The 22,847-nt window shown below is 44.1% G+C and overlaps 1 protein-coding gene across 1 annotated transcript in view; it reads right to left on the bottom strand.

The window, feature by feature from the left end:
- DNAAF8 (dynein axonemal assembly factor 8) overlaps nucleotides 1-22,847 on the bottom strand; it is an 84,447-nt gene that overhangs the window by 58,352 nt on the left and 3,248 nt on the right. The window contains exons 2-11 of the mRNA XM_057372341.1: nucleotides 22,412-22,525; nucleotides 21,258-21,747; nucleotides 19,443-19,447; nucleotides 19,191-19,278; nucleotides 18,716-18,854; nucleotides 17,688-17,834; nucleotides 17,263-17,331; nucleotides 15,292-15,645; nucleotides 13,313-13,469; nucleotides 85-276 (exon numbers count right to left, since the gene is read on the bottom strand). Of these exons, the coding sequence (XP_057228324.1) occupies nucleotides 85-276; nucleotides 13,313-13,469; nucleotides 15,292-15,645; nucleotides 17,263-17,331; nucleotides 17,688-17,834; nucleotides 18,716-18,854; nucleotides 19,191-19,278; nucleotides 19,443-19,447; nucleotides 21,258-21,747; nucleotides 22,412-22,525 (1,755 nt within the window). The remainder of the gene's footprint in view (nucleotides 1-84; nucleotides 277-13,312; nucleotides 13,470-15,291; nucleotides 15,646-17,262; nucleotides 17,332-17,687; nucleotides 17,835-18,715; nucleotides 18,855-19,190; nucleotides 19,279-19,442; nucleotides 19,448-21,257; nucleotides 21,748-22,411; nucleotides 22,526-22,847) is intronic.

Below are 22,847 nucleotides of genomic sequence, written 5' to 3'. Positions count from 1 at the left end.
CCCAGGTTTCCAGAGTGATTTTGTGTTCACTGGAGGTCAAAACACAGCCCTGATCACTCTCTTGTGCCAGCTCACTGCACTCACCAGGGACAGGAGCCASGTCACCAGGGCATGGTAGATGTTGGCTGCTCCCAGCACCTTGTCAGGCACCTGCCCCTCACACTGAGCTGTGGCCACTTGGCCACAATTTGCCAGCCAAATGGTCATCAGCAGCATCTCCTTTTCCACACTGCGGGATCCAGGCAGGGTGTCGATATCTGGCAAAAAAGAGGCTTCCTGTCAAAAAAATAGGATAAAAATGGAAGTCACTTGGATTACTGGAAGTGTATTCATCATCAGGAATTAATTATATCCACTGCCATCACAGGAGGGGCATTTAACACCCAGAGWGCATTTATCAAAGAGGGACAATGAGCCATAAAAGCCAGGTTGTTCTATCAGTGACACCTGCCTRAGCACTGCAGGTTTGCTTGGCCAGCTGTCACCTGGGCCCTCATTCAGTCACACACTGCCTGCTGAATGGAAGGTGACACAGTCACAGCTGGAAAAGTGTGATTGAATTTATTCTGTATTCAACAGCCAGTGTTTGGGCTTTTTTTTTTTTTTTTTAATCATTGAAAAGCCCTCAAACAAGCCTGATAGTGTGAAAACTCATTATTTTCTGCTTCACCTAACACCGCTTATTTCAGAGATGATGTCACAGTTAAGTGAACTCACCTCCTTTCTTTACCTCAGCATTGATCATTGGTTATTTAGGATGCAAATTCCCTCTCCTTTAAGAGAACTCTTCAAGAAACAACTTCAAGCTTGAACTGTGGACTTCTATTTTTTTTTTGTCTTTCCACAGATGCAGCAGCTGCAGCTGTAATTATTGGCTGGCTTGTTCTTCCTATCTGTATCCAATTTGCTGCCCCTGAYATTTCTTTGGTAAATTAAGAAGCAAGTCCCTAAAATCCCAAGGATTTGCCAGTACTCAACAGTTATGATCACAGAATCATGGAAGGGTTTTGGGTGGACAGGWCCTTAAARCTCATTCCATTCCACTCTCTCCCATGGGCAAGGACAACTTCCACTGGACCAGGTTGCKCCAAACCCTGTCCAACCTGGTCTCATGTTTTCAGTTGCTCCATGTAGCCAAAAATGAGGATTTCTGCCCATTCCTCTACACTGAATGAGCCTTAATTTGATTTACCTGAATTTACTCTGAAAGCAAAGTAAGCTAAATCCAATTACAGCCACTTTAATTCTGAATTAAAATGTCCATAAAGGTGTTTCATGACTAATCCACTTGACAAGTTAATGTAGCTTGACTTTTGTGCCAGTCCTCAAAACAGACAACTTCTTAAAATGGTTTTATAAGGCATAAAACTCATAAAATCCAACAAGCAGCTCTACTGTGTCACTCAGTGTTTTGGTACCAAATAAAAACTGCAATTAGTAATAAAGGCAAAACAGCCATGCATGCATGTGTGATGCTGCAGATTTGTGTTAATTAATGTCACTGCAGTCCTGGGGTGCTGAGAGAATTCCTCAGGGCTGGAATCCCTGAGGAAGAGCCCTTGGGAGAATCTGTGGGACCATGAGGAAAAGGTGACCTTTTCCTATGCCCTCTGTTGGAGGAATGATTCTTTCTTCTCCCAACAAGGGTGTGGGGATCAATGAGAGGAGGWAATTGAAGTGCTGATGATAAAGCAGGCATCTCTAACTAAAGTTTCAGCAGGAAATTCCCAACTGTTCCAAATTCCCTCAGCCCAGCAGCAGGACCCAGCAGGTTTCCTGCCCAAGATCAGATTTTAAAGGTASTTATTAAGTTTCTGAGGGAGGTTGTGATGAAGGTTGGACCTTCTCTCTGCCAGCCTTCTTATCCCAACAAGACTCTAAGTGTAGAACTTGAATAATTTCTGTATGATTGAGGCTAATGAACAAAAAGGAGGCTAACTGACTGAAGCAAGGTACAAGTGGTGCTTTCTGGGTATGGCTTCCCACAGCACTGCCCCATTTACCYTCTCTACACGAGGAGAGTTCAATTTGCCCACGTTACACTGGCTTTTACTTGTAACAGTATTAGGTTATAAAAAGCCTAAAATTACTCAAATGCTGGGCTATTTTTGGCTGCTCTGGCTCGAATTGTGCTGTCACTCAGAGACAGGCTTGCAGCTGATTGTAGTCAAGTGCCAACAATTACCAAAGAGTAAATAAGAGAAAATTTCCTCTTCCCAAACTCTCTCTACTTATTTTGCAATTATAGTTTATGGCAGTACACRTCCCAGCCCTTCAGCTCAGTTTTCCAACCACCCTCCATCCCCAGCTCTGGACTTTTTTCTCCTCTTTGATATAACAACAGTGCAAGGCAGAGCAGCAACCACAGTGGGCAGCCAAGGAGGGATGGGGACAAATCCACACCACTGAAATGAGGAAAAAGGAATTGCAGCAACTTCAGGACAGGCACATAACCCAGCATGCAGTGACAGTGGCATTGAATTTATACAAACAGGGGCACAACAGCCTTAGGCTGAGGGAGGGCAGGGATGGATGGGATATTGGGCAGGAATCCTTTCCTGTGAGGGTGGGTAAGGCCCTGGCACAGAGTGCCCAGAGAAGCTGTGGCTGCCCCTGGATCCCTGGAAGTTGGGGCTTGGAGCACCCTTGGAGCACCCTGGAAGGTGTCCCTGCCCATGGCAGGGGGTGGGATGGGATGATCCTTCCAACCCAAACCATTATGGGATTCCATAAAAATCCCTGTGATGTCAAACACTCAGTAAAAAGTGGCATTTTACCTCCATATCATTATTTTAAACCAGAGCTGTTTATAGTGACAGCAAGCCAAAGYTTAGTGGACACAAGACTGTCAGCCAAGAGCAACATCATTACCAATAAAACAGCTCAAAGTGGTTTATTGATGCTTTTGTTGAATTTTTTTAAAAGAGTAGTTGGGATTACCCTTCCTACACCTCCATGTGAGATTGGACAAAGAGTTCCTAAGACTGAGAAACATTGTCAAAGCTGTGAGAGGCTGGAATGACCACAGAGAAGTGGAGCCAGATGCCAGGCAACAGCTCCACAAAGATTTTCCAGCAGGATCAGCTCACCCAATCTGAGGGGTTGCCCCAGTGGCAGAATAGGCCAAGGAAAATCCAATTTTTTACTTTTATAGTTACAGCCTCTCCTTTTCAGGTAAATAAACTTTACTATTTCCCTTCCAGCACCTTCTCCAACACTAACAGGAAAGCAAGGCATCCCATTCCATCCAAAAGCCCTCCCTACTCCATCAAACAGACTCTGCAACAGCAAAAGATCCATCCAAACTGCACAGAAAAGGAAGATAAGTCAAACCCAATCTSCTCCTTTACCACAGAGGGGAGGAATAGAAAGACTCTCACTCTCATTGGCTGGAGGTTTAATCAAAATAATTGTTTTCAGCCCTGTCTAAATTTATCCTTCTATGTCATCTGCACCCTAGCTCGGATCCCAGATTTAAGAGGCAATCCCTGATGAATGGCAAATTACTGACTGCAGAACTCTTTTGCCAAACGATGCATCTGCTGTGGGTTTGTAAATGTGAGCTGATTTCTAAGTGCTGGAGCAGCTTGAGCTAATTTCTCTAATGAACCTTCCCCTCTCATTCCACAGCTGCTCTGGTATTCCATGTTCCCACTTTTCCATGGACAGAGCTCATGGTACAAGATATAAGCATTGTGTGGTTATATCCCTTTTTTCCATTCACATGGCAAATGTAGGATTTTGAAGACACATTTACCAATTCTGGCCATCTAAGGCAAAGCAGATTATCACTATTCCACAGCTTCTAAAAATTCTTGCATTAGATGAAGACATATTGGAAATGTCAAGTGTTTGTTCATTTTCATTCTGTAGGGAAGGAAAAATGATGACAATGCCATCTGTTAGATGATTTGAAATTCCACATTAAAGCGTGGAATAAACCCTGAAACCATTCAAAGAACTGCTTTATCACTGCAAAGTGGGAGCAATGGGTGAGAAAGAGGAGAGATCTGCATTTCCTGCATGCAACTGGCAGAACACTCTGGAATTAGAAAGTTAACTTTTAATGACAAAACGGAGAGAGTACAATTGATGTTAATGGTCTGAATGGTCTTTCTGTAAATGCATTTCTGTGCTGGAGTCACTCTCCATAGCACCACTGCCTTTCTGAGTGTCCTGCTGGGGTTATGGATCTGAAAAACATGATGGGGACAAGATGGTATTGAAATTTCTGATGTGGACTGAGCCTCAGATTGCTCAAATGGAGGAGTTATGATCCTCCAAAGCAGATAACTCTGCCAAAGGGAGATTGCAGGGATTCRGGGAGCTGGATAATGGAGCATTATTTGCTCTGATCTCCATAGTTTTCAATTCACTTAGGGCACTCCAGACCACGGGAGTTTAAGTTAAAAAATATAATAATAATAAAGAAAATGGCTTTGCTGAAAGTTTTCTTGCCTTGCACAATTATTCTTAGTCTTGGGTATGAAGGCTGAAACCTCTTAACTGCACTAAGGGAATTCTCAGCTGCTTCACTGCAGTTAATGGCTCATCTATCAAAGATTTGAATAAACCCTCTTCCATGGGAGGCAAGGGKCTGGTCCATAGGATGTGCTAGCAGAGAGATGCTCTGGATCACACAAAGGATTTTTAGTCCAAAATTGAACAGGTCTGAATGCAGCTAAAACCCCCTTTCAAATAACCGGTAACAAACAACCTTTTTTTTCTTTTTTTTTTCTTTTTTTTTTTCTTTCTTTTTTTTTTTTTAACATACAATTTCCTCTTTATTTTTGAGAAGTGGGAAAATTTTCTGACAAAAATTTTCTGACCTGAAAAGTGCACTACAATTTAAATTGAAGTTACACTATTTGAGTTTGTTTGCTTTCTGAGACATAATCATTAAAAATGAGAAGTGCCTTTTCCATGATTGGTGTTTACACTCCAGTAACACTTGGAGAGGCTCAGAAGGATTCCCAGCCTCATTGTGCTGGTGTTCTGAGCACATGTAACAAAAAGTTCCCCATCTAATGAGTTTATACTCCTGGTTAATGAGAAGCAGCTGAAATGAGTAAAGGAAGTTTAATTACTTACACATTTCATATGGGCCCAAGACTGGGAATCAGGAACTTGTGCCACAGTCCTGACTCTGGAATTAAGTATTTCTCTGTGGAACTGTAAAGTAAGGATAAGATTTCCTTATCCTGGTCCCTGTCTAGCTGGATTAATTGTCAAAAGGCTGTAAAGTGCTCCAAAGAGGAAGAGTGTAAGATTATCAACAAACTTTCAAAATTAACCTCTGTTCCYTTTCCTGCTCCTGAAAGTGTTGTGGCCTCTAAACCCCCCAGCACAATCTTACCTGCATCTTCCACAACTTGTTCCTCAAAGGATTCCAACCTGCCTCACAAATTAAACTGTCACTGCTTCCAGATCCCCAGAAGGGAAGGGAATTGCCCAGGGTCACTGGGAAATGCTGGGACAGAGCATGGAATTGGTCCTCAGCCATCTGAAATCTAGGCTGGCCCTTGGCACATGCTCTGAGCTGGCTTTAAATCCTATGGAAATGGTTCCACTTGGATCCTCCAGGAGATTCCCTGCTCCCTGCCCATGGCAGAGGGGTGGAATAAGATRATCTTTAAGGTCCYTTCCTACCCAAACCATTTGGGGATTGATTCTGTGATTCACCATGCATTTATCAACTTGGGGAAAGCCTCATTTTTTGTAGACTTCCCATGTATTTATCTTTTCATGTATTTCCCCTGACACTCTATGGAAATCCCCAGAGATAAAGGAAAATAAAAGGCCTGGGGAAGGAAACTCTGCTCAGCTGCTTTATCAGAAAGTTTTAGCAGAACTAAAGAGACTTGTTTTCACAAACCCACAGGTTCCAGTTAAAATGGATTGTGTCCAGTTTGTCACAGGCTCTGTGCTCTTCCCTCGACCTCTAAAACACCCTTCAGACAACCCCTCAGACCTGTGAATTTGTGATCCTGAGAACTGCTAAGTGCTTCCAGTGTTCCCTGAAGCTTGTGGGAACTCCAGGTACTTGGCACGGAGCTGGCYAGAGCTCTGTGTTTGCAAAATAAAAATAACTGCACGATTCTTCCACTCCATAATCTCAGATAAAGCCCTGAATTCCATTCCCTGCCACTGAGAATAATGCCCCATAATGAGTATTTGTGGAATAATGTGTTTACAAGTTGTGACCAGGCTTATCCTCCTATGTGCTGGGATTTGGAACACGAGCCCAGCCCAAGCCAAGAAGGCATGAGGAAAAGCAGGAATGMAGCTCAAATCCTGCAGTTCCTTTAACAGGCAAGCCTGTACATCCCCTTGATAAAACAGAGGGGCAGGTTCAGCCTCCTTTCATCCACAAATAGCATCAGTGATCACAGCCCTGAGGTAAGGCCAGGAGTCGGGAATTCTATTTTGATTCCAAGAGAAAGAATCACGGCAGAAAGTGTTTCTCTGCGTAATTAAACGTGACTGGCACTYGTTCACAGCAAACCCAGGGCAGTTCTCCCTCTGCCAGCACAGGGCCTGTGGAGACAAAAAAMCCCGAGATGGTTTTGTGTCCTCCTGCCCTCTCCTACATAAGAAATAGAATTTAGCCCATGGACATTTAACATTGTTGTCTTCAAGTTTAATGTGACCATCTCGCTGATATGAATGGAGGAGTGTTCAGGACCTCTACTGGCAGCAAGTTCATGCATGGAATCCTGGAAATTCTRTTCCTTTTCCCTGTATTAACCTTTCCCTTAAGCAACAGCAACGAATGTTCCCATCTGTCAGACTCAGGCAGCAGTATATTGAGGAATAAGCCCAAACTCATTTTAATCACTTCCAAGATATGCTGAGGAACAGAAAGGATTCAATGTCTCACATTATCCTGGGGCCTTTTCAAACTCCACTCACAGAAACAGCACTGGAAGAGCTCATTGCTTTGTAAAGCCCTGGCTCTTCAATTCCTTCCACAGCCAGAAAATGCACAAAAGTGGGAGTCCCTGGGAGCCATCAGGGTCCAGGTTTACAYGGAAGGTTCTCTGTGGCTTTTTGGTGATCCTGGTGCCCTCAGCACAGGTGAATTTCCTGGTTCTGAGTATTTCTATAGCTATTTGACTGAAAAACCTCTTAAAGCAGCCAAAGCTTACCAATACAGCTTTACTGTGTGACTCTTAAAGCTGCTCTGGGTGTGTGAGCCAMCAGGAGGTGAGGTACAACCTGCCCTGAGACTGCCTGGGCACTTCCATGACATTCCTGACTCTGGGAATMCAGAGAACAAACTCCTCCTGTGTGGAGGGAGCTGTTTCTAACAGCCATGTAAGGCCTAGACCCTCTGCTTGCCTGTTAAGACAAATCCTGAGGTCAGATCCGTTCCATCCCCAGCCTCAGCTCCCGGGATYCGTGCTTGCAGCCAGGGACAGCAGGAAGCAGCGACTCCAGCAAARTGCTGTGCCAGCAAATCCCCCCGTTTGCTTTCCCTGGCACCATGTGGGAAGATGAAGAGGAGGCCAGAAACACGGGCTCTGTGCCAGCTGACAGCCACCCCTGCTGCAAAAACATTTCCTTGGGATCCTCCATCTATTGCAAACGCTGTGTGCCGGACTGGTGGCACAAACAGGAATCTTGGCCTTCTGTCTCCGTGTGCTAAGTTTAACTCCATCTCTAATTGCCTTCGTTTATTTTTAAGCCTTTCTTGAGTCGAGGCAGTGGGTTCATTAAGTACAAGAGATTTTAATCTTGTTTCAGGAACTCATTAAACGCCTGGCAGGGGGAAAAAAAGGAGGAATTCAGGGGCCATCTGGTGGCTGTTGGGCACAACACTGCTGGCCACAACCTTGGCATCAGCCCAGCAGGGAGAGCACCTGGAGCCCAGCACAACCCAAACTCAGCTTTGGTGTCCCAACAAAAATCAGTGTAGGAAATATTCGGTGATTTTTACAATTATTGGGGTTTCTTTAGCTATATTAAAATAATAGCAAGGGCTAAATGTTGTTATAATTAAATTCACACAGATGCTTTGGCCCTGTGTCAATGAAAACATTTGGTCACAGGTGATTTGTACTACCTGGATCACCTTTGTAGTAACACAGATACAGAAAAATTCAACCACTGTGCCACAAAATCACTATAATGATAAAAAGATTTTATAGGTTTAGTCAGCTTCTCTAATCAGATGTACTGCACTACGTTTTGAGGGACAAAGTGGCATTTCTGTAAAGAAGTGGCACCAAACCTATTCCTTCAYGAGTGGCTGCTCAGGCTTTTGTCCATTCTTTATGCTGAGACATGARTTTTGCTTTCTTACAGTCCTTTTCCTTTATGCATTTTCCACCCAGCAAGAAAAGTGGTGTATTTTTAAATAGTGCTGAGGCCATCACCTCAGTGCAGTCATGTGAGCAGCTCCAGCAGAGCTGGGGAGGTGCCCAAGYGCCCTGGTCCAGCTGCTGAAATGCTGGGTTGGGATCCCGGGATCCACCACGTCCTTSAACAACCCAAAGATGGAAGAAAAGGGCAATTTCCAGTGTTGATGTCAGCACTCTTGCCTTAAAAAGATCAAAACAGCAATGGCAATCACAGGCACCCAGTTAAGGAAGACAGGTAAAGAATCAAAAGCGTTTCACTGACAATTTGCAGATCAAGGCACCTCCTACTTAAAAATAACTTCTGGGGCCAGTAACTGAACTAAAAATACTTGTGCAAGTTTTGGAAATCAATCCCTACTTTCAGTCAGGCCATGCTGATGCAGGCTAACTGTCCCAGCAGCAGGATTACAGCACTTAAGCACCACTCTTGATGGTAAATATGGATTTTGTCAGGGATTTTCCCCCAAAGAAATATCAGATCAAAGAGAGAACGAGGCCATAAAAGAGTGAGAGAGGTTTTGACCATAATACATCAGTAATTTTATGGGAATGCAAGCAGGAAATCTTGTTGAGAACTCTACCTGACACCAGCAAGCTGAGTCAAGGGTGTGTTAACACAARGAACCTGCTGATTTTGACAAAAAGCTGATGGAGCCCGTGTTTACAAGATGGAAAGGAAAGCACCCACATCATCTATTTGTTAAGGKAGAATGAGTGTGTTGTGCCTGGATGTTTTTGTTTTGTAAGGCAGCTGTAAGGCTAAGCTGCAATGAGATGAGGATCATGGTAATATAATTACTAATACAAGGTTAGCCAAAGGGATTGCGGATGCCAAGAAAAATGAGACGCCTCAGAATGAGTCAACACATTCATTTCCCAACCTCTCTGGCTGTGCAAGGCAGATAAAACCCTGTTTATGAGGGGCTGCTTACAAGGTGGTTCCTAATAGCTCTCCAACAACATTATCTTGTTCTGCCGTATCATGATAAAGCAATAAATGAAGACTCAAGCTGAAGCCCTGCTGAAAACACCACTTTGTCTCAAGAATAAAGGAGATGAACACAAACTGAATTCTTGTTGTTCTGTGTTAAATGAATTCTGGGGCTGGCTGGGAAGAGGCAGGGCCGTGCAGGAGTTTGGCTGCAGCATTCCAGGCCAGGTGTGACATCAGCTCATGTGTGTCACTTCTCATGGCTGGGACAGGAACTCTGTGCTTTCTCAGCAGAGCCATTTCCCGTGGTCCTGGACAAGCTGCACTGCAGCTCTGCCTCTGCCTGGCCTCACCTCCCTCACCTGCACGGACCCTGCTCCATCTCAGCCCTGTTCCATCACTCCAGAGCCCCTGGGTGATCACTGGGCTGGCTCTGGGTCCTGTCCCTGCCCTGGCTCTCTGCCCTTCATCTTGGAACTTCCTCATTCTCACACATTTCCCAACTGGCCACCCTCAGTGGGGCAGCTCTGCTGCTATTTGAGGACTGTGGCAYTGCCCTCCTTGCCCCTGCCTGCCTTGCTCTCACCTGCAGATCCTGCTCTGTCTTCCCCAAAGGTTTCCCACTGCCAGAGAGCAGGGATGGATGGGATATTGGGAAGGAATTGTTCCCTGGGAGGGTGGGGAGGCCCTGGCACAGGGTGCCCAGAGAAGCTGTGTCTGCCCCTGGATCCCTGGMAGTGTCCAAGGCCAGGTTGGACAGAGCTTGGTGTAGCCTGGGATAGTGGAAGATGTCCCTGCCATGGCAGGGGGTGGGATTGGAGGGGTTTTAAGGTTCTTTCCAACCCAAATCATTCTGGGATCCTGTGAACCTTAGAAWAATCTGCTCATGCTGCTCCTGACATAAAACTCAGTTCTGAGCCTGGCCCAAGTCACCCCATTATCTGGATCCCACCTAATGGGAATGTGATTGGAAAACAGCATCAGCACCAAGTTACTTATCCTAATAAGCAAAATGAATAAAGTGACAGATCAAACCATTTCATTTTACATCCTCCACCGAACTGCTTTACATCCTGTGAGCATTCCTTCTGTCTCCCTCGTCAGTGACACCCTGCTCAAACCCTGTGTTGTTCCTCTAAACTGTTAATTCATCCTAACCCTACAGCAAGGATCACACCACCACTGCTGCCTTTTACAGAACTCTAGGTACTTACAATCAGTTCTGAACCAGGTCCAGAGGTTAGAATGTGGTCAAGGAGCCCAATTTCAGAAGAGATTAACCCATGCCAGTCTTKAATTTCACTGAAGGTTTGGGTGATGGAGGTGAGAAGGAAATAAAAAAAACAAAACTAAACAAGCATTAAAAGCAGGTTCTTCCCTGCATTATTTTTTAAACTAAGGTGGGCCAGATTTCCCACCTTAGTATTCAGACACCTAAAAACATGGAATTGGCAGGCAGAATTCTTAGAATGAACCCACTGATTTTCCAGGCAATTGGCATCTGCCTGTCTTGAAAATCCACTATCCCAGCCCCTTCTTTAGCAGCTGAAGTGCCTGGAAGTTAATTCTCAGTGTCCCGAGTTACCTGCACTGTGCTGAAAGTGCTCACCCCAACCCTGACTCTCAGAGTGAAGCTGAGGACAGAGTTTGACTGAACTGGGTTAAGAAAAAGGAGACAGCACATTAAATCTGCTTTTATATTTTCGACAAGAGCTCTAATGTAACCCTAATGCAGCTTTTTTAATTTCCTTTGCCAGTCTTTCCCAGCACCTCAGCTACAGTAATTGTAGAGTTTCTAAACTTTCCCTCTGATTATTATTCAATTCAATTATTTATGTACATTATAAATGGTCAGAAGAATTCTGGAAACTATGACAAGTGTTCCAGATCTGAACATCTATCACTGCCAAAACAAAGGACTTACAAAACAAATTTGAAAGTGTGCTACTCTGTCAAACATTGGGGCTTGTTCTTTGAATATCATGTTTATATATAGATATTAGATATTTTCTCTGAGACATTGCTGCCAAATTACAGGGGTTTTTAGTTTTAAATGTCAAAACAGTCAAGCTTTTCTGTCTCTGTTCAGAAAAAAAAGAAAGAAAAGAAAACCCTGTTCAAATTCAAAGCAAAAATGCTGCTATCAAGGCGGATTTCAAGTAGTCTTATAAAGCACTGTTGTATTTGATGGATGATGTTGATACATTTTTTATTCTTAATTTTAATAATGAATATTTCTGAATAAGGACTAAGAGCAGRGTTGCTAAGAACTAAGAGACAGCATGATTATTATGGGTTGTGCTGATTTGCTTTTACTGTCGGTGCCTTGGGAGGTCAGGCAGGTTTCCCTCAAGGATGGCATTAGTTTGGAATCATGGAATGGTTTGGATGGGAAGGACCATAAAGCTCATCTCATGCCACCCCCTGCCATGGGCAGGGACACCATCCACTATCGCAGGCTGCTCCAAGCCCTGTCCAGCCTGGCCTTGGACACTGCCAGGGATCCAGGGGCAGCCACAGCTTCTCTGGGCACCCTGTGCCAGGGCCTCCCCACCCTCCCAGGGAACAATTCCTTCCCAATATCCCATCCATCCCTGCTCTCTGGCAGCTTAAAACCATTGTCCCTTCTCCTGCCACTTATAACAAGTCCCTGTCCTGCTGACTGACACTGGTAGCAGCTTCCACAGGCAGCAGCAGCCTGGCCTGGTGAGCAATRCCCATGTCCCTGCTGCCACCTCTGGAACACCATCCCATCTCTTAGGGACACATTTACACCTCAGTTCAGCTCCAGCCCAGACCCACCCTGAGCTGTGCTCAAGGCAAAGCACATCACCAAGGCCATCCTCATTTTATTGGCACCAGCACAGCAAAGATGGAAAATGACCAAACACAGGGAAATTCTGCATTGCCTGGGGCATTGTCCAGGAGGAGAGAGCGAGGCCCTCGAAGATTGCAGAGGGGCAAGTGTGTGTCTGCATCTTAATAAGGGCTAACTGGAAATGGGAGGTACCTGCCAGCAGCCAGGGAGGAGCAAATCCAAAGGATCCACGTTTACACCTCCAAAGCAGAGCTCTGGGCTCTGTCCTTGCCAGAGCAGCCAGGCCGAGGGAAAACTCAGCTGAGAGCTTGTTAGTCCTTCACTCCTCCTCACTGATTAATCCAGTGGTAARTAAAATGAGCTTTCAAATCTTCACAAACACAGGAATCAATTTACAAAACAAACCTGAATGGGCCAGCTCCAAATTTAGGGCTGTGAAATCTTTCGACTTTTGTACTGACAGAAGAGCTCTGTTATTGGCATTAGCCCAATAAATCATTGGGGTGGATTCATGGATAAATTCTGGAGTTTCTCATCCCCTTTTACCTTCTCAGCTGGCCTTGTGTACAGCAAAATCCTGGATGGAGTAGGACTGCATATCATAGGATTATGGAATGGGTTGGATTGGGAGTGATCTTAAAGCTCATCTCATTCCAACCCCTTCACCAAGAGCACGGACAGAGATAAAGAGATAAATCTTCTGAGGAGGAACAACAGCCCAGTCCCCCAAGCCATATTTAGATTTTGCAAAAAACAGGATAATTTCATATTCCCTTATTCAGGAGTAAAACCTTTTATTAAACCCACAGTCCTCAGAATCTACCCACAAAAGTGAACTACAAAGATGTTGGGGACAGACAACAAGCCAGAACTTGGCAGAAATAGTAAAAATATTTCACCTTTTTAGAAAAAGTGGTGAAAAATCATGTGGGAGACTCTGGCTCCTGTGAAGCAGATGTCACTGARGCCACTGATTTCAGCTCCTCCATCCCCTGCCAGCTCAGAACTGGAGGGCAGCTGCCTGAGGAATCTTCCCTGCACTGCAAAGTGTGAGAGCAGAGCTGCAGGGCTGCTCCTCTCACCAGGTAACAGTGCTCCGCAACAAACACATTGGAAATAATGCAATGAAAATCACTTTTTGCTCCCAGTTGCCCRTGGCAGGGTCCCCCTGCCAGGCCCAGCCTACCCAGAGCCACTGACCATGTGGAACAGCACCGGGGTGTTCTCTGCCATGGGCTGTGTCCCACACACCGAGCGCTGAGGCTGCTGCTGCTCCAGCTGCTCCTGCAATCTGCATCTCCTCTGCCTCTCTTTCATCTCTTCCTTTTGGGATAACTCTCTTTCACTTCCTTCTCTCCTGAAAAATACACAGATTAAGCTTTTCACTTGGGAGAAAAAGCCTGTTGTTCATCTGGTTGCATTTCTTTTTGTCTCATATTTATACTGCACACTTGAGGGGGATTCATGACATGAAAGGCTAAACTAGATTTAGAAAGGAATTTTGGGGTTTGTGGGGGGACAGCAGAACTTGACAGTGGATGAAATCATCTCTCTAAGAAGAAAAGAACCTCAAAGAAAAGGAGCAGAGATCAAACTTCTGATAAGTGGTGATGATCTATCTGGAGATCAGAACTCCTTTAAGCAGTGATGTTTTGTGATGTGTCACTCCCCATCTTCACACCGAAATTCCCAGGCTAACCCCATTTCCTTTCCTATCTGCTATAGGATAGGAAGAGATAAGCTTTCCCTGGCCCTAAGACCTCCCATCTTTCTACAATTCTACATTTGGATGCCTGCAGAAAGATTTTATCTGCCATTTCCACRGCAAACACTAAGTTCAATTGGTTCTGAATTCTTCCAGCCCCAGGTGCCCCAGCAATGATTAGAACAGCAAGGAAAAAAATTCAGTCAGTTAAAACCATTGAGTTATTGCTTAGAGACAATAAATAACACAGATTCTTGCCTGGCCATGAGCTGCCATCTCTGTGGTAACCAAAATGGAGTTTAGTGCTCCTGATGGAAGCAAGTAGCTTAATGTCAGGAATTCCATAGGGAAAAATCCTTGCAAGCAACCATCTGCCATTTCAGTACACAGGAGCTGAGGTGTCTAAGTGGCAGGGCAGGCAAGTGTTTAACTCTGACATGGTAATAGTCTCCAGAGCAGGCAGATCCTAATTCTTTCCAGGGCTCATATGTCAAAGTCAGAATGTTAAATTTCACTCTGAAAATAGCAGGATATAACCTTTGAGAAGGCAGCATAATGGAGCTCTCCCAAAGAGTTGGGCAGGTGCACAAGGCAACCACCTGATTTCACTTTAAAATTAGACCTTCTGCAGAATACACTACATTAAACTAAGCCCAGAGAGGCAGAGGCCCAAATAACTCTGCAATTTCCTCAATTGATATCGCTCTTATTTCTAGTTTTTAAAGCTTTCCAAGATATTCCTGTGGCATTCCTCATGGGTGTACTGTGTAGCTCCAAGATCTTGCACTTTTCTTGGTGGCAAAGAGTCAAAATTCCTTTGTTTGGAAGAAAAAAGTACAAGGGGAGACTGAGCTATCTTCCAGCTTGTACAAGATGTTTTATACTGAGAAACAGAACAAACCATTTTCCACCCCTTCTGGGAACACAACAAAAATAAGCTTAAATTAGRGAGAGGATAATTTAAATTAGACTTAATGAAAAGCTTTACAACTGTAAGGATAATTAAGCAGCAAAATATACTACCTGGGAGTCGAGGAATCCTCACGACCGAGGATTTCAAGACCAAGCCCTATAAAGATCTGCCAGGAGAGATTAGATTTTACCTCACTCTTTATTGGCACAGGGAGACTGACCCTTCCAGACCTATTTCCTAGGAAGCTGTGCTTAGGAAATCCCAATGCTGTTGTTCCTAAAGGAGATCAATACTGCATTTATGCTCCTCTTCTATAGAATCAAAGCTAAAGAAAAGGGCTCAATTCACAATGTCAAAAGTGCCACAGCTCATCTAATCCCARCCCCCACTGAGGCTGTCTCTGAACCTTCCAGCAGGAGCTGCCATGAGTGTTGTTCTTTCCAGGGAATAAAACCAACACTCTTTTGTCCCAGCTCCCAGCCCAGGTAAGCAATGTTCTTTAATCCCAGACAATTAGAGAAGCCACAGCCAAACCCACTGATGGCTTTTCTTGTGGGATACCTTGGCAATTCTGTTGTAGTTTCAGGACAGTCTGGAGCATTTCCTGCATTTTGAACCTTCTCAGCTTCCATTTTGTTCTCTTTTTCCGTGGCAGCTCCATTGGCTCCACAGCTCAACAAGGGGGAACTTTTCTTCTCTGGTTCCAATCTCATCAGTTTCCCAGGAACCACCTCATTTGTCTCTTGCCTCACTTCACAAGATTGCTTTTGACTTATATTAGAGGAACCTCCRTTTTCCAGCCTTTCTGGATGAGGTTTTTCAGCTGGAACAGACGTTTTATGAAGAAGCTCCAAGGCCTCCTTACGGGCTGCTCGAAGCTGTTGCAGTAAGAGGCTTTTCCCTGAGCAATTCCTCCTGCAAAGGAAATAAAAACCTGATTTAATCAAGATAAAGCATTACAGATAGGAATAAAAACAATCTCTGAGGAACTTCTGAGATGAGTGACAGCTCAAAACAAGGRCTGGGCATCTACAGGAACGATAACTGTGGGTAACAGAAGCACCAGCACTAGGGTGACACAAACCACTACAGAGCCAGAACACAAAAATKATCTTCCTGGCAATTTATTTACCTCTTCTGCACTCAGACACAACACCAACACCTAGCAGARGAGCCCTGAACAAATGTATTTTTGGCATGGAAATCAAAGSCTACAGATTTCTGCCCCCTTTGGAYACAGYGGATGAGGTTCAGATACATAMAGAAGAAARGRTTTTTCTAATAATTGTTAGAATTTATGAGTGTTTGGCTTAATTTTMACAATGAGACAGCTAAGCTGTCAGCACATCATTGTTATAGTGGAATATCCTGTCATGACATAATCTGCATGTACAGAATAATAGTTCCTCTTTAATAATTCCTTCCAGGTAAGAATGGAACTGGATTGACCCCTTGTGAATGAGATCAGAATCCTGCCCTGCTGAGACCAAGAGGATTTCTTATTTACAAACACAACTGAGCAGCCATTTRCCAGGCATTTCATTTGTGCATGTTCTTTAGCAACGTGAAGGTGAATCCAAACCCCAGCTCTGCTCTCCATCATTGCAGATTTACACTGATGGAACTGCTGGATTTGGAGCAGTGCCAGGGAGAGTTCCCTGAGCATCACCTCGTCCCTGCTTTTTACTGGCTTTGGATTAGATGGTCTAAATTACATTGTTTGGGCTCTGTTCCTTGTCAAATCATCTCTTCTCCCAAACCATTGAAAGATGAATTGGCTGGCACAACTAGACACATGTTCTGCTTGTTGTTTGAACTTCCAGGCTGCAGAATTCCACATGGAATCCAGAGCACAAATGCAGGAAGAGGGTTAAACTTCACATCTMTGCTTCACACCAAAGAAATGTCTTATAAGTCAGGGATATGAAACAAACCCTGAGTTTAGCAACAAAAAGTTCACATCTGACCTGTTGAAGAACTTACATTTTAAATTCCATGTATCACACTCTTTTCCCTTTCCCCTCTCTTTAAGGAGAATTGGGAGCATCCCTGTCCATACAATGTAGTCAATCTTCCCTTTAAATCTCTATCCATTCTAGCCTATTTTAYTATTTTTAAAAAATAAAGGTTTGTCTGAGTCACCTCCCTACAATATTTCCAAAGTTTGGTTCTGAGTCATGTCAAACACAGTTCTGGTGTCACTAACTCAGGTCTGGAGAAAGTCACATTTTCCAGCCCCCAGGGCACCTCTGGTTGTGCTTTGAGCTGTCCCAAGCAGCTGGACAGGTGCAAATTTTGCCTCAAGGATCAACAACTATTTTCTAGTTTTGGTAGCTTTACCATGCAACAGGGAAAGAGTGACCTCCTGGGGCCACAGTGCAGCACTTTCATTACAGGGCTTTTTTTTTTTTTYCTTTTCTTTGTAAAGACCAGGAATGGAGATATTTAAGTACACAAACTTTCACTTTGATCACTGTTAAGGCAATTATTTCAGTTCCAGAAATATCACTTGAACCTTGTAAGGAATCTTACATTCTCCTTTCTGCTTCATCCTTAATTGTCACAGTCTCTTCTTCAGAGGAGGAGGAGCTGTCACTTGCACTGCAAAACAATCAGACCACATTAATTAACCCTGTTCCAACTCGGTGTTGGCTCTTGGGCATTTATAGGATGCAAATTTAGAAAATGAGAGGAAAGGGAGAGAGACTTTCAGAGAAGATCTTCAAGTGTTATTGACAGTTCCTCACTCTATTATTCTAGCAAAAAAAATTAAAATATTCAGGCAACTAAACCAAAATGTGTTACCTGGTTATTATCTATCAGCTGTTCATTAACTACAAGGTGTGGAAGGAGTGAACATTTTTGAAGTTACATTTCACAAGTACAAGATTCAGAAAGGCTAAAGTCTCTCACTTTTTGTTACTTATTTCTCAACTCCCACTAAAGCCAGGATTTACCTTTGCTCCTCTTTAGGGAACGTCACTGACTTCTGTGGCTCAGCATCTCTCAAATCTATGTACACAGTCACAGGCTTTGATGGGCACCAGGATCTCATCCTGCCCATCCTCAGAGAACGTGGAGAGGATGACAGCAAGGCACCATCCCTACACATAGAAAACACCACTTCAGCACATCCTCTGCCTTAGCTATTCCACAGGGAGTGGATTAGGATCCAAACCRGGCTGAGAAAGGAGCTTTGTGCTTGGCTACCACATAGATTCCAACTCTGCTTCTGCCTACTATCAAAATTCAAGCATTCAGCTTCCCCCAGRAACACAGATCACAGGCAGGATGAAGAGGGAAATTTAGTTCTCAAAAATGTGACACCACCAAGTTGTTCTGGAGAAAAAAGGCAGGCAGGTAYGGCACCAGAGAGATCTCAACTTTTAAGATCTCAGTGTCAATGAGTAAGAGCAGGTTCCCCCCTTTCCTCTCTGCCTCTTTTGGAAATTCTATTTTATTCTGCCAGGCATACAAAGTGCAAATCATCTTAGTGGCTCTCCCTGCTCTGGCAATGAGTGTACTGCCCACCTTCCCCTCTACTTTTTCACTCATTATTTCCTCTGTGCTGCYACCATTGATGTTGTTCCCTCTGAACAGCCTGAAAATGCTCTTCCTTCACACAWAACCCTCCAAAATGCACTGACATCTCCACTGATACCCACAGAAAACCATCCTGTGTATTTTTRCTATATTGAGGTAGGAGGAAGGGAAATTGGTACCCTACAGGACAAGAAAGGTGAGYAGGATAATTGGCTTAGCCTCATTTTCCCACCTTTCCCATTTACCCCAAGTGTCTGGTAAGGTCAAGACAAAGGTTGCTGGAGAATGCCAAGGTGTTTATCAGTGAATGACTGAGTATTGCAACCCCAATTCCAGCTTCCTGCAAAGCTACAGAGAAAAACCCCCATGGAAGACCAGGAGATCCCAAGTATCTGTATTGGCAGCCAGGATTAGCTGGGATATATGACAGAAAAGGACCTACTTATCATCCTGCTGTCCCTGGAAGGAGCAGAGCTTGGCTGATGGCCCCTCAGAGTCAGAAGACCCTTTCCTGGACTGCCTGACACACAGCTCTCCCAGCTTCTCCAGGAGCTCAGCTTCAGACTTCTTCCTGAAGGTTGCTATGGAAGAGTGACAAAATGATCATCAGTTGTGGTCTCCTGCCATGGAATCACCCAATTTCYCCATTTTCACACTTTTCCTACAGCCTGTCAGAAGGGGAAGGATTAAGATATTACTGTCATCTGGCTTGTCTGGCCAATGGCAGGCCACAAAGCACTGGCTTCATATTAAAAAAAAAGCCTAGATGAAATCTTGAGGGAAGTTAATTAAACATGTTTTAGATGCATTTWAAAAACTCACTGATTTCAGCATTCAAAATGATGCTGCAGGGAATGACTTAAACACAGGAACCTGAGTTTTATTTATTTTTATGCACTTTCAGCTAGTGATATTACCATAATCTGCTGGGAAGAAAGGAACTTCTGCATGAGTTTTATCCCTYTGCTGCTCTAGCTCCTCAAGATTCTTGTCCAGATCCCATTTCTGAAAGAAGACAACAGAAATGTGATGCAAAGTTTACTCCCCAAAGACCACCCCTAATTTCAGTGCCAGCTTGCTTTCAGCAATTCCAGAGGAAGTGCTGTAAGGAAAGGAATGCATTTATTACATCCCTTCAGACAGGGCATCCCTCCAGCTGCTTCAGCTACTTCTGCTGAGGCTTTTTTCTCTCAGAATCATGAACTCTTTTGATATAGGCTACAAAAATCACTGGAGACAGAGGAACAGATTAAAAAGTGGTCTGATACAAGGCCAAGCCTATGTACTCTGATCCTGAATAATGTGAGAACTTCTCACTGCCACCCACAAGAGAAGGACTTCTGGCTCTTCAGTTCTTTGAGATGAGCCTTTTCCACCCCCTCCAACTTCTGAGCAGGGTGAATTCCCACTCCTCTAGGTACAGTCAGTATCACATGATATCTCACAGCTGCTCATCCCACCCTGAAGTGAGGATCATCCATTTCTTTGCTCTGAACCCACATGCCCTGACTGAGGGCACACTCACTTCACTCAGGTACAAAACCAGGCTGCCATGAAAGTCCACATGCATACAAAACACTCATTGCTTCCCCCCTCAACATTATTTGAAATTGAAGTTTTAATGAAAAGTATCTACACCCATGTGAAATATTATCACCAGGAATCACAAGTACTTACAAGTTTTATTAAAAGGAAGGGGGCAGTGAGTTGTGACAATGACACACACAACTGCCACACACATGCATTTCACATAACCACTCRTGGGCTTTAAAAAAGCAGAAGCAGCCTCCAAACCCAGCAGTTTCACCTTGTAAAACCTCCATCATCTGCCCCTCTTGTAGAAGASAAGGTTCTCCCWCCTTCCTGAGCAATAAATCTTCACRYATATCTGAACYTTKATTAGATCTGTTCTAACATCACACATTACAGCACTGGTTTAAGATCCAGAAGGTCCAGAAGAAGTGTAGGTTTGCACAATTCAATTTCTAATACAGAAAGAAACTTAGGAAAAAAGACATTTCAAATGAACCGATAAGAATTAAGAAGAAAGTGTATATTACTTTTAGCAACTTGACMCAAACTGAGGTGCCTGGCTGAGCTGGGAAGCAACAACCACCTTCCAAATGAAAGTGARAACACACTGAGCCTGGTCTCAGAGCTCACCCAAAAGCAGCAAACTTCACCTCACTGAAGTCACTGATATCAAACAGGTTCTGAAAGGCAAATTGTGCCTCCTGAATTAACAGAGAAACTGAATTCTATGAGATGAGCTGGAAATTAAACCCAGAGCCACTTGAAAAAGATGCCCTGTAATGATGCAGCACAATTTAACTCATTATTTGACCAGGAGCTACACGGTTTGCCTGGACTGGAACAGCTCTAACATCAAAAAGTTCATTTCTGTGAATACATGAAAGGGGAAAGGAAATGTCTGTACTGTGACCTGTGGAAGGCTTTGAACAGAAAGATCAGGTCATGTTCTGTGCTGATTAAGTCCTAATGAAGTCAAAAATCAATACAGGCAGATCTATAACTCAGTTCTGAAGAGAACCACCTCCCCACTCTGGGCCACATCCCAGTTAACATCGAGATGCTCATCCTACCTTCCCCAGGTGGGTGAGATTTAAGGCTTCAGGAACAACCCTAAACATCTCCTCACCTCCAGCACTACACTGGAAGGCCAAAAAGCTCCCTGTTTTAATGCAAAGCCTGCCTCAGGCCAGAAAAATTCCTTGCCCGCCCAGGGACAGATGCTATGGCTTCCCTGAACAGTTGCATGGCCCTTGCTGCTGATGCATGCTTTTGCCTCTGCTATGGACTTGTACTGCAGCTCTGGGACAGCTTTTGGTGCTTGTATAGCTCACAGTCCCTGTAGTGTGTCAGAACTGGGCACTGCAGTGCCTTGCTGCAGTGGGATTGTGCAGGCAGAGCACTGTGCCTCCAGCCCTCCAGCAGCATTCCCCAAAGCTGCTCTTTGGGGCCACTTGCCTGCAGTGACAAATGGGTCACTTCTCCAAGATGCTCAGCTGAGGAGGTTTCCTCCTTTGCAATTCTTCCTGCAATTTTGTTGATGCCATGGGAGGGAGGCTTCATCTCCTGCTTTGGGGATGGCTCCAGAATGATTTTGGAGAGTATCTTTGTCTCTATCAGCTTTTTTCTCTCCTTTTTACTGTAGAGCCCTTCCACAGACACTGCTGGATTAATCCAAGAGTTCCCTCCTTCCCTGGCCTGTGTCTTGCCCAGTTCTTTCTCCACAAGATGATCTGTGGAATCTGCAAGAGACTCTTCAAGAACAGCTCCCTTTTGGCTTGGCATTTCTTCAGTCTGGCTGGCAAGTTCAGGAGCCTCATCTTTAATCATTTGTACATCTTCTTTAGCAGTGATTTGGGCACCATCTGTTTTTTCCTGAAAGTCAAAACTTTCCAAGTCTTCATTCCAGATCTCCCATGGAAGTCTTTCTGTCTCCTGGATTTGCTGCAAGTGGAGAAAGCACACACATGCAGAAAGTCACATCTCCCCGAGCTTTACAAGTGGATAATAAACCAAAACCAAGGGATTAGAAGACAACAGCTCCAACTCAGACACCATATGGAAACAACCCACACCATATCCTCATGGAAAACAGTGGGACTGTTTACTTTCCAGAAACTTTCATTTTCAGGAAGTGCTAAACATCCTTTAAATTACTTTTTCTTACATGTGGTTATTATTCCAACCCAAACTATTCTGTGATTCTATGGATTTGTCTTCGTCACTGAAGGAATGAATTATGTGATAATTTTATCCCACAAAAGCTGTTCAAGGAGTAAACTTCATACTTGTCCTCCTTCCTGCACTGTCCTAATTAATTTTCTAGACCCATAAAATGATTGCACAGTGTTAGTGTACAGGAAAGAAAAACAGTAAAGGACAATTAAAAATGCCAGAGGAAGGGACAAAAAATGTCTAAAATCTCAGTAACAGAGAAAACGTTCAAAGATCACTGTAAAAAGAGAAAGAAAGTTCTAATTTCTGGTGGGGACTGGGGACTAAGCTTTTCCATCCCACAGCTGAAATAAATCAGACACCAGCAGCTGCCCACACTGGGGACAGCCAGAAGAGAGGGGTGACAGCACAGCCCACACACAACAGTCCCAACCTGTTCCTGGGAGTCTTCCAGGGAAAACATCATCAGTTCTTCCGACAGGTCCGGAATTAAGTTTGGCAGGTCCCGCTGGAAGATGAAAAGCTCCTCATCACTCTCACAATCAGACTGCAAACAGGAAAAAAAAAAAGAGAGAGAGATATTAAACAGCAGACTGCAATACCCACTGATATTGGAATATCTGATTTGCAGTGACAACTTCCATGTTGTCACCTCTTGGCATGCAGAGACAAGAAGTTTCCTTGCAGTCACACCTTCACCAGGCAGTCTGGAACCTCAAGAGTCACCAAGCCAGGCTGTCTTACAGCCACCCAACATTTCAACAAGCTACAAATGTAAAACATCAAATGCCCATGAAGGTTGATGACAAACAGCCCGAGAAAAGTGATGGAAAGTGTGGGAAGTTCTCTGWCTCTCAAGTGATTCTCTG

Source organism: Malurus melanocephalus, unplaced genomic scaffold (assembly GCF_030028575.1).
Source record: "Malurus melanocephalus ecotype Western Australia unplaced genomic scaffold, MMel_1.1 scaffold_170, whole genome shotgun sequence".
NCBI classification, from domain to species: domain Eukaryota; kingdom Metazoa; phylum Chordata; class Aves; order Passeriformes; family Maluridae; genus Malurus; species Malurus melanocephalus.
The sequence above is the reverse complement of the archived record's forward strand: the minus strand, read 5'-3'. Positions and strand labels throughout refer to the sequence as shown.